This window comes from Osmia bicornis, chromosome 15 (assembly GCF_907164935.1).
Source record: "Osmia bicornis bicornis chromosome 15, iOsmBic2.1, whole genome shotgun sequence".
Classification (NCBI taxonomy): Eukaryota; Metazoa; Arthropoda; class Insecta; order Hymenoptera; family Megachilidae; genus Osmia; species Osmia bicornis.
Genome location: NC_060230.1, coordinates 915,960 through 932,177, shown reverse-complemented (window position 1 = coordinate 932,177; position 16,218 = coordinate 915,960). Strand labels below are relative to the sequence as shown.

General features: G+C 46.5%; 1 protein-coding gene across 1 annotated transcript; it reads left to right on the top strand.

Moving 5' to 3' along the window:
* Positions 1-197: 197 nt before the first annotated feature.
* On the top strand, positions 198-14,853 carry LOC114872904 (centrosomal and chromosomal factor-like). Its single transcript, XM_029180651.2, has 2 exons — positions 198-1,764; positions 1,952-14,853. The coding sequence occupies exon 2, from the start codon at positions 2,340-2,342 to the stop codon at positions 3,951-3,953; it is 1,614 nt and encodes a 537-aa protein (XP_029036484.1). The 5' UTR covers positions 198-1,764; positions 1,952-2,339; the 3' UTR covers positions 3,954-14,853.
* Positions 14,854-16,218: the final 1,365 nt, after the last annotated feature.

Here is a 16,218-nt window from a genome sequence, read left to right as displayed (position 1 = left end):
TATCTAATCATGTTTTTTTTCCATCGTTTCCACCTCCGGTGTATGATTCATAGAACTTTAGGAATTTCCTCATTGGAAATTTAAATCACCTATTATATAAAACTTTAGTTATTCGCAAACATTTCTTCTATTTAAATGAGACTTGGGGATGGTTTGAAAATATGAAATTTTGAACTATTTACCTTTATTCAAAAGATGAAACAGCACAAAGAATATATTTCAAGTGCAAGGATTTAGAAATGAAAAGTTTTAGGCTATTGCATTGTTTAATGCACTAGTGACCTCTTCGAGAAATTTACTACGTAGATACAGTAGGTAATTTACCTTATCTACATAAGATAAATAAGAACACTGTACGAAATCTACAGTCACAGACTATAAAAAATCAGGAATAGGTAAAAAGTACCCATATACCCAAAACGCGAAATAACTGCCGAGCAGCGACCCCCTGTGGCTCGGGGGGTTTAGAATACGGCCACGGTATTCCCTGCCTGTCGTAAGAGGCGACTAAAAGGGGGATGTAAGAGTGTGAGATTTAAAAGTACAGAAGCATATAGCATAAATAATGTAATTGAAAATGGCGCGATAATGCGCGTGGCCGATAACTTTTCGTTGGGCAAAAAGGGACAGATCCAAGTCCCTAGATTACGCCACCCTCGATAGAGGGAAACGTGAAGTGAAGTTGAGTGAAGTGAAGTGAAGTGAACTACTGGGCATTATGTTTATATAATATTCAATTGAAAATTAAAATTTTTCACGTTCCTAAGAACGTAGAAACAAATTTCCTGAATTACCACCGAAAATTGTCGCTCGATGAAAGCTGGACCTCTGATTTAAGTTGGCTAACCTGACGACGGTTGCATTTCATAGATACCAGCCATTAATTTACGGAATCGACCACGCTGTGGCGGAAGCAGCGGGGAGTGGAAGAAAGAAATAGGGTGAGGAAGAGGGCGTTGCAAAATGTCGAGAGCAGACACGAGGGTTCGACAGGAACTTGGCTTTCAGTCGCAGCTCGGCAGTCTATACGGGACGATCGAGTTACGTATAGTACGGTGCATTTAACGTGCATATATACGCGTACGGCGCATGTATTAGTGCTCATAGGCGCAGTCTCGCGTGAGTACGCGTAACCGATACGCCGGACGAGTTGACACACGCGCAGCAATGGCGTACCCCCTTGAAGAAGCCTGAACATGTTCTCGTCGAATATTCCTTTGTGTCGCTGTGTGTGGTGTGTGTAAAAGGGACAAATAATTGGAATAAAATAGGGCAAATGTAACCCGATGATATAAACGCGAAACGACATCGGGCGTGTACGATAATACAGGCTTGCAGATACAGAGAGGAACGAACGTTACGCCCAGCTAGAGAACATCGGAGCCCATTCCTTGTTCTCTGATACAACGTTGAATATCCGTTCTCACGGTGTCGTCGGGTCATTCACGAAAAAGCTTCGTCAAGCGGAAATTGACAAGGAACATCCTGGCGTACGAAGGTTGAACGCGAATGCGATGCACGGATATAGCCGTCGGGGTAACAACGTTCGATGGGGTTTGTGACTGAGTGAAGTGGATTACTACGTGCGCTCGAGATTCGAGGGAAGAGGGAGGAAAAAATACGTGTCAGTAGAGAAGCTGAGAGATCGAGATAGAAACGACAAAGGAAAGGGAAGTCAGAACGGAGAATCATACGGAACAGATCGATGTTGCAAGAAAGCCGGTTTCGAATCAGCCAGGATTGATCGTCGTATTCGTACTCGTTGTAAGCGTTTAACTACGACCTTTTTTCCTTCCCTCTCTCGAAATATGCGATAACGCTTCTTTACTCGTGTACATTGGGGGCTTCCGCCTCGAGGGCTTTCCTCGGTGTTGGATATACCTGCTTGGTCCAACCCTTGGATAAGGCGACCCTCTCGCAGCGATGAATCGTATCGTTCTTTTCTGTCTAGTTCGAAGATGCGTTCGTGACAGCGAGAAGCGCAAGTGCTACTGATACATCCGCATCCCTGACACGATTAGAAAACGAAACGTAACGAAAGAGAAACGATCGAGAGGGAGAGAGAGAGAAAGAAGAAAAGGAAGCAACGACAGAGAGGGTAGTCGAGTTGCGGTGAAAAAAGGAAATTGCCGGAGGATCGCGAACACGCGTCTCCGGCCAGCTGAGAAAGTTTCGCAGTCTTTACGCTGGGTGAGACGGAGTGCGGATCGTTATTAGGGAGAATAATCGCGAGGATCCCACGAAATGAAAGCCTAGCGTTCGAGGTGGGTTGTTCGTCAGCGGGCGCACAAGAAGGGACGGTTCGGCGGCGGAAGCCTGGATAGTAGGAGGTTTCCAACATGGCCGCCGCCTGTTACGAAAAGGAAGTGGTGGTAGGTGCCGCTATACATGGACACGGTCATCACCATCACCACCATCATCATCATCACCATCATCATCACCATCATGGAATAGCCGGCGGGTCCACCGGCACGCCTAACCCGGCTGGTGTGACGGGACCGGGAACCGGGCCAACCGGGATCGGTCCGCAGACAGTCTTGCCGGCCGCATCGACCGGCATCCTAGACACCACCTCCGTCGGTTCTAGCTCGACCGCGAACACGAACACGAACGCATCCACCACCGCGACCGCTGCAGCTGTCGCGGCCGCGACAGCAGCCGCAGCGGCCGCTGCTGTTGCTGTCACCACCTACAAGGACTACAAAGATTACTCGCAACCGCTCCACGTGGACTGCAGCGTCGAGTACGAGCTACCTAGCCAGGCAAAACCACCGCCCGGTGGCGGAGAACCCCTTCTGATGATCCATCCGTGCTACTATCGACGCGCCGAACGTGAAAGGAGAAGTCCTTTCGTCAACAATTTACCACCCCCGACAAACACGCCTATCACTTCCTCTCGACGGACCAGCAGGAGGAGCGCGTCGGCTGCCGTAGTCGTTGCCACTGCCGCTTCCGCTGTCGCGGCCGTTTCCTCCACGTCGTCGGTGGCACCGTCTTCCTCGGTCGCCTCCGTTTCTACCTCGACCGTGTCTTCGACTTCCGCCGCGGCCGTGTTATCAGCGACCGCGGCAGTGGTGGCAACGGCCGATTCCGGCTCGAATCTCGTGCCTACTGCCGGTCAAATGTCCGCAGCCATGGCGGCCTCCTATCGTGCCGCTCTCAACGCCGCTGCCACTCTCTCCCAGCAACAACAACAACAGCAACAAAGACGCCAACACCACCAACAACAACAACCACAACAGCCACAACAAACACATCCTCATCATCATCATCATCGACCTCATGTTCACGCTCCGCATCACGGTCAACAACAACAGCAGCAGGGTACGGTAACGCCAACTACTTCCGGCACCGAATTGATCTCTGCCGACGAGAAAGCAGTCATATCAGGTATTTATCAACATTACTTCCGCGCGATGCGCGCACACAATCATCAGCATCGGCAGCAGCAGCAGCAGCCGCCGCCGCCGCCGCAACAGCAACAACAACCGCAACCGCAGCAGCAGCAGCAGCAGCAGCAGCATCGAACTACTCATCAACTACATCATCAACCTCACCAAAGTGACAGAAGTTCCTCCTCGTCGGCTACGCCGGCGGTCACGTCGATCTCCGGCATTTTGCGGCAGAGTTATCAACATACGTATAACGCGACGAGCTCGAGCTCGACGGGTCATTTACGGGCAGCGACGGCCTCGGCAGTTGCTCATCATCCGTACAGACGACCGTCGGCGACGTTGCTATCGCGAGCGGCCTCGCACGTCGGGCAACAGGCTTCCTCATCTTCCTCCTCCTCTTCCACGTCCATCGGTGCTTCCAGTGGTGTTTCTTCCGGCAGCGTATCCAGCGTATACGCGAGTACGATACACAGGCATCATGCAACCTCGTTGCACGCCCTTCAGACGGCTAGTTTTTACGAAACGCCCGGTTATCATGCGCTTTTACCGCAGAGTTAGGTGACCACTAACCCGCTCGAGACCGACCCCGTTGCCAGCATTCATTTATTCACGTAATCCGGCTGCAAAGCTGTGCCTCCTTCCCTATTGTACGACTTATCTTTCCCAGTCGTTAAAAAGCATACGGGTTTGGTCCGCTGGTACACACGGGATACATCTCTCTCTGCGGTATATACCTACATACGTGTATGCGCTATATACGTTGAGATATGTATGTACATATATACATACGTATACCGTATATATGTACGTATCGTCGACGGAACGATCGTACGTGCCGTGTTCGCTTGTTGGCAGTGTGCGGGTGGCCGAACGGACCGGCAGAAAGCCGCAGAATAAACACACGAACGAGAGTACACGCTACATACATACACACAGAGCGTTGAAATCCAGGGACAGATGGAGGGATCGAGACAACTGAAAATGGTCGCGTCCGTACGCATCGAGCTATTCCATCCACCTGCGATACGTGCTACTCAGGTATAAAAATCCATTTACTTAGGCCCGTATTAACGACTTATTTTTAACCGGACAATATTTTCTCTGCTTGAATTCCTGAAACTTGAGGGATGCCTTTCTTCGACGGAAAAGCAATCCCTAATTCTTTTTTCTCGTCTTTCGAAACTTGCGTGTGTCAGCCTTTTTCCATCTTTTTCTCCATCCGTTCGACTACCGACGGATCGCAAACACTACTCGACAATAGTATTTTTAGGACCTTCGATCTGTACCACAGACGAAGACTTAACGAGACACATCACCGGTGTATAGTATTAGACACAAGTTTTTTAAAGATTTACGCGATTAGCTGGTAAAATTCCTATGAGGAATAGTTTCGACGCTTTTTTACCTGTTAGGGATTACGTAGTCGAATACACGCCGCGAGGGAATCGGAGTAAGAAAGGATACGATTTTTTGCCAAATGGTTTATTCAGAAGTTGACATAGACTGTAATTTCGTATTTTATATAGATCAGGGTGCAATTTTTGACCCGAGATCTCCGGACACCCGGTGTCATCGCTTAGCTAGTGCCTATTTACATAACCAACCACCTTTCAGTTACGATCCCATTGAAACCTAATTGACAATCATAGTAATCGCAAGTGCCAAAGTCCGACGATATCTAACGAAAACTTTATTCAACGTAACAACTTTGCCAAACAAAGAGGAAGCGTACGTTCCCTTTTTTTTTCGATTCTTAGTTTTAGCGTGCACATACAGGAAATGAGGGTAACTGCGTCGCAACGATCGCGCAGTTGTCCTGTTCCAACGAAATTGCTCCTTCTCGCCCTATTCGTAAACCCTCTATCTCACTCGGCCACGTTCCTCTTCGCCGCCGCTCTTTCTCTTTCTCTTTCGGTCTCGCGGAACATCTCTAGAAAGCCGTGGTCCGCAGAGCTGGGCAGGATTTCTTCTTTTTTGTCCTGCGCCCTTTTCAAAGAGCGCGCTCAAGGAGAAACGGACGGGGACCGTATTTCGTTACACGGTAACGATCGATCAACGTGACCGCACGACCGCACCGGCGGTACGGGCGAGCCGTGGCGAAGCGAGACGAAGCGAGGCGAGGCGAAGCGAAACGAGACGGGTCGGGACGACCGGGACGGGACGGGACGGGACGGGACGGGACGGGACGGATCTGGGCGGTTACGGGACGAAGGGAACGGGAGAGATACGACCAGACCAGACGAGAAGGGGGCGCGGTCAAGATGGGGATCGGTAGAGACGAAACTGAGAGACGGTTCGTAAGTCAGGGGAGGAGGGATGCATCGACTTGTACTCCAAAAACACTGACGACCATGTGGACGGGACGTTAGACAAACAGCCGCTAATGCGAACCTACCACTCCTACAATTTCACCTGTAGCCCTTAGGAAAGTTAAAAACCCAAGCCAGAGGGAGAATTTTTTCGGGAAATTTGTTAAATATCTTCGCGGGTAACTCGGTTAACGACGCCTCCATTTCCTAGAAAAGGGGGCTGAAGAGACCATCCGCCAGCATTACGCGTTCGTATCTTCGCAGGAAAATCTCACCGCGTAGTTTGATGACGTCCGAATAGATTCGTGTAACGCCATAGAGAAAAAGAAATAGCGCGACAGCGGCAAAGAAAACCGGGTGGGGTATATTTCTAACGCGTACTGCGTTTCACACGACACGCATCGATGCCTGATGCCCTCATACGCACACCCAAGGCGCAATCGTACCTTCCAACCGGTCGATAACAAATACGTTTTCAAGTAGTTACGGATTGTCCGTACGGTAGAGGGTTAAACTTCATCCACTGATAGATATTTATTTGACGTGGAAGGAAGGATGGCATTATTGCGGCTCGTTGAAACCCCCGTCGAACTCGTTATATAATGTGACGTCGACATTAGGTAATTAGGAAGCGTCGCAAGCAGAAACGTTATCGCTGTCTTTGAAAAGGTTTCACTGGTTCGTTTGTCGGTTTTCTTTCTTCCTCTCTACGTTTCTGCGAACAAAGAAGACAATTCGAACGGTCGTAGAACGTTATTTTTCCATTCCTCGTCATTCCACTTTCGAATTACATATCTTTCTTCGAACGGTTAAATCACACGTGTGGAATTCTGATTTTCGTCATTCGTCTCGTGTAAATCAGCCGTAATGAATAATAATTGTTGGAGAAACGAGAGTGGTGGGATTCGCTCCCCTCCGCGGCCTTTCTGCCGAGAGACGGCTACCATGCCCGTAAGTGTACCCGAGGCCCTGCCGTTCCTCGATTCATCGGGTGCACGGGAGACCCCGGTCGAAAAGCAGCAGCCTCGTTCCTGCCACTCTCACCCTCTTTGCCGCGACCATCTCTCAGCTGAGGAGCATTTCCGCCCTGCTGTTTTTGCTCGTTCAAAGAGAACGGACCTCTTAGCGCCAAAGCGGAGGGAAGCAAAACGGATAGCCGGGCTTAAATACAGTATCGTCGACGAGTGTTCCACGTCTCTGTATGTGCACGCAAAAATATACCGGCGCGTTTTCAATTTACCACTATTTAACTCGTCGTGCCTGCTTTTCGCAAACGAATCGTATTTACGTCTTCTCCTTCGCTAGGAATCAGTAGTTGGGTGAAGTTAAAACGAATGAATTAAACGGTACAGTTCTTTATTTCAATTTTCTACAAAACTTTCAATGCAACACAACGTGCCAAAGTCTACGTTGCAGAAATTTTGCCTTGAGAAAATGAATCGTTCGATTTTTGGAAGACGACCTTTGTACATAGCAGTCTTTTTCTTCGGCTTCCTCGTAATCTGCCATCAGATACGTACGTACACAACCTCTTCCCGTCTTCTCCGATTCGTCGTCGTATATTCCCCGGTAGATGTTGAACCGCTTACTATGCAAAGGGTACGCTCATAGAATTCGATTGTCGGTGTGTGTCGAAAGAAAAGGGACTCGCTAGCGAACGAAACTCAGCGGGCATTGTAGACGTCGAGTCGGCGACGAGGCGGTCGAATGTCAAGCAGCCTTCCGATACGATCGGAGCTAAGCTTGAAATTTTTCGTCTCGCGTATATGTATATCGAAAAACTGACGCCAAAATTCCTCTTCTCTTCCACCGATTGCGTCATGGAAAATGTCTCGGCAAAATTTGCTTTAGCGTTTCCTATTGAAAAACGTTCCTGTGCCAAAGCAGCCGGACCTCGCGTTACACTTTTTTAGCCCGTACGCGAATGACGCACTTTAAACTGTTCCTTTGGAAATTTTACCGTCTAATTTTAGTCTATGCACCGTTTCGCAGGTCTGGGTCAAGATTAACCCGGTTACCATTGTAAATCGTCGAACAACGGACTCCAGGTCAATTATGACCCCGACCTGAGAGAAACGCTTCGACTGAAATTAGGCAATAAAATTTGGAAAATTTTATTTATTTCAATCCACAGCATTAAGGTCAGTCTTTTTATGGTCTGCCGTTATTTTTTTATTCTCTATACATATATCGATGAACGTTAGAGATAGAGCTTTTTTCTTTTTCCATACCGGCATTACATCTTGCATTTACATTAGATATACCCACGTTCATCTTTTCATCGAACACGCACGAGTTTATCGTTGTTACTATCTGAAAAAACCTTAGGGTGTTACGTAAGGGAACAGGGACGACTTTCCATGCGGCGCGCATCTTCTATAAGGGGAGATAACGCGATAGTAGCGCTTTACGGTCGGTAATGTAAGCGTATACTTAAACTGACCAGATTTTTCAAAGGCGAATTTAGTATATTTTTATCAAAGAAAGTATATAAAAAAAATAGACATATATTTATATCTAGTAGAAAATTCCTGTTTTCATTTTTACAACTAAAACCTGTTTGAAATTCTAGTAAATATATCCATTAAGAATGCAAACTAAAGAAGTTATAAATTTCAGACATAGAACAATAAACATTGCGAAAGACGTAATATTACGTCAATGAATGTGTTAATATCCGGCTGTTTGTGCGTTTAGAGTTGTTTTTCTTCAAATCTGTACTGTACTGAATAAATCAGTATTTGCGTCTGGTCACTTTGCGTATGCCTTGGTTACTAGAAACACGTGCGCTGTTTTTTCCTCGTCTGTCTCGATCCTTCTCACAGAAGTTCACTTATATTCGACAAATATTTTGTCTTTATTCCGCCATCCTGTCGTTACAGTTTAGAATGTCTCTCGGTGCAGGATATATTTCTAAAAAAAAAAGAAGAAAAAGTTGCAACGACACGTATGTAACGTCCTGACGGTCGTTACATGTAAACGCATCAAGGCGACACGCGTGCACTGCGAAGGAAAATAACACGGTACGTACGATCGTTCCGGTCGCCTCTGTTTTCCTTTTTTTTTTTTCTATTATTTAACATTGCATTCAATGAATGCATTCGTATACCGAAGCGATCATTTTCTCTTTCCTCGTTTCTTATCCTTCTTCTTTTCTACCCATCCGCCGTTCGTCCGCAAAAGTCTATTGTTTATCGTTGTAGTCGGCGAGAGCAAGGCATATATTTACTCTGTAATAAGAAAAAGAAAACGTGCTTCCTCCATAAGCGGGTACGAAGAAGAAAAAAATAAGTCTGGCATCAAATATTTTGTCCTACGTCGCGTGTAACGAACTATACGTATACAAATATATACGGTCACAAGCTTATTCTCGAGATACCTACGTCTGCATGGCGTTTAACCCTTAAGTACCATGGCGAGGTCAGATTTGACCCCGACGAAGTTCTCTACTGAAAAGTATTCTTCGATGTAAGGAATACACGAGAACGCGGGAAAATATTCAAATTTAAAATAGCGATTAAGGAAGCGTAATTCTAGAAGCACCAAATTAATTTGTACACCTGTTATTTCTAAGCCACGGTACTTATAAGGGGTTAAATGAAAGAAAGAAAAAAATGGAGAAAGATGGAGAATCTGTGCTCGAACGTGCCTCGCCCTCCACTATACGAACGTATGTACTTTTGTGCGTACACAGTAGACGCGCACCGAATGAAAGAGCGATTCACGTTCGACGGGCAGCTAGGAGAAAAGATAGAGAACCAGAGAATAAAATGCATGTATGTACATAGAAAGAGCACAAAGTATGCCACTTTGAACGAGAGAGACAGAGAAAATCTGTCCCTCCGGACAACAGATCTAGAGCTTTCCCTGTGAAACTATAAATTCCCAAGATTTTCGGGAGACGTTGCTCAGTTGCCCGTTCAGCGTGAATCAGCCTGGAAGTATGACGCGTACACGCGCGTCGCGTGCACGCGACACCTTGATAGTTCACTACTAATTAACTCGGCCTTAAACAAATGACGTAAACTGCCTCAAATTATTAATATATTTAAACGAGCTAGCGCCCTCACTACTTCGACTGAAATACAAAGCCTAATCCTGTGTAATTAATATTATTATTATTATTATTATTATTAATATTATTATTATTATCATTAATATTATTATTATTATTAACGAACGCGGTGCGATCGCGTCGTCGCAAGTTGGTGCGAATCGCGCGGGGGAAAAAGAGCAACAGAGATATAGATAACGATCGATCGAAAAGAGTGTAACGTGTGTGCATTGCGAGCAAAAAAAAAAGGAAAAAGAAAGGGACGCGAGAGAGAATGAGAGAAAGAAAGAAAGAAACGCGCAGTGTAGCGCATTCCTAAATGAAAACTATTCGCGCTTCGCGAGCGAGCGGTGCAAGATGCGCACGCGAGTGAGTTAGAGAAGGACAACGTGTGGAGCGTATCGATCCAGCCCGGTAACGTTAACTCGTCGTTTATCGCGATAGGATTTATCGGAGGAAAGGAAGAAAAAAAAAAGAGAAGAACGTTTCTTTCCGTCGGCGAACAACGAGAGAAGTACGGTAGTGTGGGTCGGTGAAGAAAAAGAGAGATGAGAAGGGGTTGTCGAGGCCGCGACGTGTACCGAACGACAAGGGGAGATCTTTCTCTCGTTGCTCTCGCGGACGGAGATGCCTTCGGATAAGCGAGGAGATCGGTCGAAGGTAGACACGGCGAAAGGACACGAAGAAGACAAGTTCGAAAGGGGGATATACTTAATTTTTGGTGGTCGAAAGGTGATCGAGCCGGGACGAGGGAGAAAGGAGAATTTTCGAACAGCGGTAACAGCCCGGGATACGAACCACTGTCGAAAGCTTTTCACGCTCCTTTTCGGCTCGAAGTTTAAAGACGCGACGGCTGGGTGTTTCGAAGGACGGTAGTTTCTTCGTTCATGTATTATACGGGCTCGAAGAATATACACGACAATAAGGATCGTAGCCGGTCGAACCACGATCCATACCCCACGAGAGAGTTAATCGAGAAACGGACGAGAACTCCTACGGCTTTTATGGCTCAGCTCGTAAAGATATACCCAAGGCTTTTTCTCTGGAACTCGGGACCCCTCCGAACACCCGGTCCAGGAACACTGGGGCAGAAACGGCGATGAGGACGGCGGCGACGACGACGGAGTTTAGATAGACGGTCGGACGGACGGGCAGGCGGTCGAGCGAGCGAGCCGGGCAGGTACGTGGTTGTTGCTAATGCTTGCGAAGGGAGGAACGAGCGAGAGAGTGACAGCCCTGGCAGCAGGTAGTTGTGCCGGAAAGTACCGGCTGCTATATAAAGCGACCCGTGAAGCCCATTTTTGATCCATGATCCCTCTGCTTCCAGCTAAGAACCCGAATTACAATGTGCACCGTGGGTGGAACCACCTCCCTAAGGCCGTACGCGAATTTTTTCTTAAATCGTTTACCCTCTCGATCGACGATCTCTTTCTCTCTTTCTCCGCGGGCCGAGCGGTTGGGAAAGAGGGACGAATGAAAAGCGCCTAAGAAAGCAGCGCGACGTGTACCTAACAATGACCGTCTACCTCTGACGCACGAATTGTACGCACCGGCTGATTCGGTAAATATAACGTACTCTATTTTACGCTATTCTTTGTACGCGCTTCGTCGCACAGCCGGTTTATGCCCGGGTTTGCTCGATGCCCAGTGAGAAGCAGTTCTTTACCCCTGGTATTTTGCTTCGAGTTACCCGAGTCTTTTTGAACGCCGCATCGGCCAGACTATTCTTCCTTTCTTCTCTTCTTCTTCTTCTTCTTCTTCTTCCTTAGTTTCTTCGTTCTTTTTTCTTCAGATTTACAATCTGTTCAATCGCTCGCACCACGTTAGGCAGAATCTTAGTTCGGTTTTGTACAACCGGTAAAGTGCGTCGGATAAAAAATCACGTGGAGCGCGGGGATTTTCGATCTTGCGATAGTTAAAACTCGAGGGTGCGAGATAGAAAGTGGGGGCGCACGAGGGAAAGAGAGAGCGGTAGGGGCTCGATTGCGGAAATCAGCACGCGGTTGTAAAAGAGGAGAGACATCCATGTGTCATCGAACATTCGGGATATCATAGGTTTATACCGTTCTATGGATAGTCCGAACGATTTGAAACGATGGACCACGCCCTCGGCCTGCCATCTCCGCTTCGACGAACTCTCTCTCGACGATCGATCCTTTCCTCGCGACAAGCTGGCAAAAATTACCACCGCAAAAGTCGAGCACGAAACGGGACAACTGAATACGCCCCTGGAACGAGCCGAGGCCTTCCTGCCTCTCCGGCCAATCGATACACACCACGCCGTATGCCTCTACCGTTTGACAACCTCCACCGACATTTCTCTCTTAGTTGCCTATTTTTCACCCGGTCCTATCTCTTTTCTGCTAAATGTTTTTCCTCTCACGATCCTCTCGCAAAAGTGTCGCGGGCACAAGATCGGGCCGCGACAGTTTTGCAGGCAAGGCAGATGTTCCAGGAATTGACCAGCATTATCTGATCGGAACTCGCTCGGCTCTCGGCCGCGATGGGGATGAGAAAGGACACCGAGAGCGAGTAAGATAACAGCCTTTACAGAATTACGCATTGTTTTGTCATTTAACTTGAAATCGTTCAAATACACCAGAGATATCCAAGCCCGCTTCGGGCTACTCCTACTACGTGTCCATTACCCTCGTGTAGGTTGTGGCTTAGGCGAGGCAGACGGGGTATAGGGATACACAGCCTGTCCTCGTCTGTAACTCGACATCGTGCCCGGACCACAACCTACACGAGGGGAATAGACACGGAGAAGGGGAATCCCCGAGCAGCCTTGGACATATCTGAAATGCACTTACGGTTTAGTATCATTTTCATCGCAAGAATCTCGATGATCTGATTAGAACGATCTTACGAGGATCAAAAGGAAAAATCTAAGAAACTTTAAGTTTTCTCGCGTCGGTGAGTCATCGGTTCGCTCGAGTACGCCGGGTTCCGGGAAGTGACGGGGATGACGGTGCGACACTTTGCCAGAGACTGCCTTGTATATCTCCCTTCTTTACTCGGCGGTCTTAGATTAAGTAGAGCAACTCGAATCGTGACTCGATTGTTGAACGAAAAATAAAAGGGGGGAGGAGGAAAAATAGTGGTTTCTTTCTCGTCGAGATATACAAAACGCTGGCAAACGATCGATTCGTCGGAAGGCAAAGTCCTGTGCGTGGTCGTGGTTGCCACGTGTCGCTCGATTCCTCCTTCGATTGCGTTTCGCGAATGCGGTTCCGCGTTCCGGTCGTCTCCGATGTTTTTCTTCGTTTTCTTTTACCGCAAACAGAAAAAACAAATCGAGTGGTCGATGTTCACCGTGACGCGATGGTGTGCCGTCCTGTCACGTCGCAGCTTTCCGGTTTCATCGACGAGCAGCGTGTTGCCAATCCCGGTGAACGAAAAGTAATAACGAGCAATTCTTTTCTCTTATAGTTTGCGTTTATATAACAAGTTTTACAATCGTTAGAAATACGCGTCTGTACAGCGTTTGTTAACGACCCGTTTTGCTAATCCTTTCAACGCCAACGTAACGCACCCATGCGTCATTTTTAAAATGAGTCACGTCAGGTTACGAATCGTTTTGAAAAGCGTCAGTCTCGGTAAGATACAAATAATTTACAAAATTCTTCGATTATCGCGCAGCAGGGCGCGGCCGCGAAAGGGTTAGGATACTGGTCGTTGCGTGCGTTATTTTTTCTCGTTATGCCGCGTCCACGTTGCTGATTCACGAATAGATCCTTTTGATATATACACTTGGATGCTGCGTAAGCTTCTCTTAGTTAAGGGTAGAGGTAGAAAGAGGAGCCTCCCATCATTTACCTTGGAAGAACCCCCAGGAGAACCTAACCTAAAACCTTCTACCCTTGCACACAAAGAACAGGGACAAATAAGGCGAACGGTGGGACACTTCTTTTATACTTCTTCTTAACTAAGGGAAGTCTAAATTGCACGGCGACAAGACCATCCTCCCGAGCGAACAGTGTTCCTTGATTACTGACGAGTTCGCTGGCGAACAGCAATGTGAACGCGGCATTATGGTAGGGGTTTGGCGAGCCTGCGGGAGCGTGTTCCATAACGCATGCACGCAAAGGGAGAATAGGCCGTTTCATGGCCCTGTCTCTCTCTTTTTCTTCCCTTCGTTTTTTTGCCTTTTCTTTTTTCGTGATATAACGAAAACAACGCCGTGCATCGGCTCCGCTCCCTCCTCCGTCGGCGGGCCAGAAGCAACAAGATCTTTCTTCGGTTTCATAAAAGCATAAAGCAACCACGGGACTTCGTTGGGGGGAGGGGGGGATGAAGCTAGCTTAACCAACTACTACTCGTATTATCGAAAAAAAAACAAAAATGAAAAAATGGAAAAAAATAACAAGAACATACCTACGCATTTAAGATAATGTACAAGTCTCTAGTGTGATACATTTCTACGCTTATTCTCTAAACTGTAGTCATGAAGTCTAAAGTAACGATACCTCGTTGTGGTTTGTAAACGCGGATTAATGCAAAACGTAAGAAAAACACACATACACTCAATACAACGTAGTTCTATAATAGTAATAAAGAAAGCAAAGAGTGAACAAAATGCAAAAAAAAGAAAAAAAATTAATTAAAGAGGAAACGAACAAAAGGAAGACACGTAACATGATCAAAATCCGCTTAGGCTGACTTTAAAAATGAAAACGAACAAAAAAATAAATAAATAAATAAACTCGCGACAAGCGCCAAAATGTACTCGTAGAATGGAATTGTCCGGTGGCAAACGTCCTAATTAATCGCAACACTGAAATTGTAAACGACCGCCAAATACCGTTCGAACTTAAATACTGGATAATAAAAAAATTAAAAAAATAAGAAAACCAGAAAGAGAGAGAAAGAATGATAGGATGTGTGAGTCGCGGATCCAAGAATCGAATGAATGGATGATCATTTGAAAACACGTGTGGGTCGACCGATTCGTGTCAAACGTATGCATGTGTGAGTTTACGCGCAGAGTATTCGAGGATATATAGTGTTCGGCGTGTACATAATTCTGTATATACGAACGAATCACTGACTGTACAATACCACCCAAATATATTTATATTTCATGTTAAAACAACCACGGGTTACTATTCATTCGTTGCTCGTTACGCATACTAGCGTGTTGGTTGCACTAATGAATTCGCCGCTGTGTTCACAGGTGGATCGACTTTGGATCCAGCGAAAAAAAGATTCGAAAGAAAGAGACGATTGTGCGCGCGTGTTCTATCTGGAAAGAGGAAACAGTACGATTTTCAGAAAACTGAATCGACAGATTTTACTAACGGCAATATGACGCGTGCGTATCGTCAAGGAGAACCAGTCCACCAGCCTCGTGTACGGAGTTTAATCATTACAAGGGGTCTTCTTATTTTCGTTGCATCGCTGTCTTCCGTTTTCCTTGTTCCGTCGATTGCATAATACACGCCGTGTGAAATAATTTATGCGAGGGGTTCGTGGACGTCGTTTACTATTCTCGAAGAATTTTCTTTATAACTTTACCGATCCGAGCTTTATGAGTTTACAAGTCTGGGTCACTGTTGACCCTGGCTATCGGAGGGTTTAAAAATCGTGTTATTTCAGCGTACACTTCCTTCGTGCGTGTTTTTTTTTAAAACCGCACACGGCAGCGTAGGATCTTTTAACCTTTGAACCTAACCTCCCGTTCGAACCGAATAAACTTGCATGCGGAAGGCGTGCACGCGGCCGGATACAATGAAACACAGGAATCACGCTTCCTGATGCAATTTCAACCTTTGTCGCCATTATGTATTTTTTTTTTTTTTTTTTTTATCGCGACGTTTCATTCTATTTAACGTTCCTCCGTTTATTTAAATACGTCGTTGTTGTTCTTTCCCCCTCGTCTCGATAATTCGCGCGTGTAACCATTTCGCGAGAACGGCTTCTGGAAATATCGACACGAACGACAGACACGATTAAATACACGGCCGCACAAATACGATGACTTTACGATTCTTTGTTATTCATGACATTCCGACGAATATACCACTTTCCATGGTACGGTTGCCGATGACGTCATTAGTCTTCTATTGTATTCGATGACATGCTTCTACCGAACTCTATATGGAATTATAGTTGCTTCGTGGATTCCATGTGCTTTATTCCGCACGTAACCGAGAGAACATGTAAAAGTAGTGTAAAAGTATATTTTATTAAAAATTTTTCTCTAGCAAAGTATTTAGGTCCTCGTCCATTCGAATCCGATAGAAATCTGAGTAAGTAATCGTAAAGTTCGTTATGGTTTCGCGCACGATACAATGATTCTTGCGATAAGTACACCTTGACGTCGTATCGAGTACTTCGGCACGATTGATGTCGATGGAATCGAAGCTCGGAGGTTGGGATGCAGGCGCGGTCGTATTTCGAGCATCGAATCATTGATCGTCTCCTTAAATGAAAGAAGTCTGGTTTGAATGCATCTTTA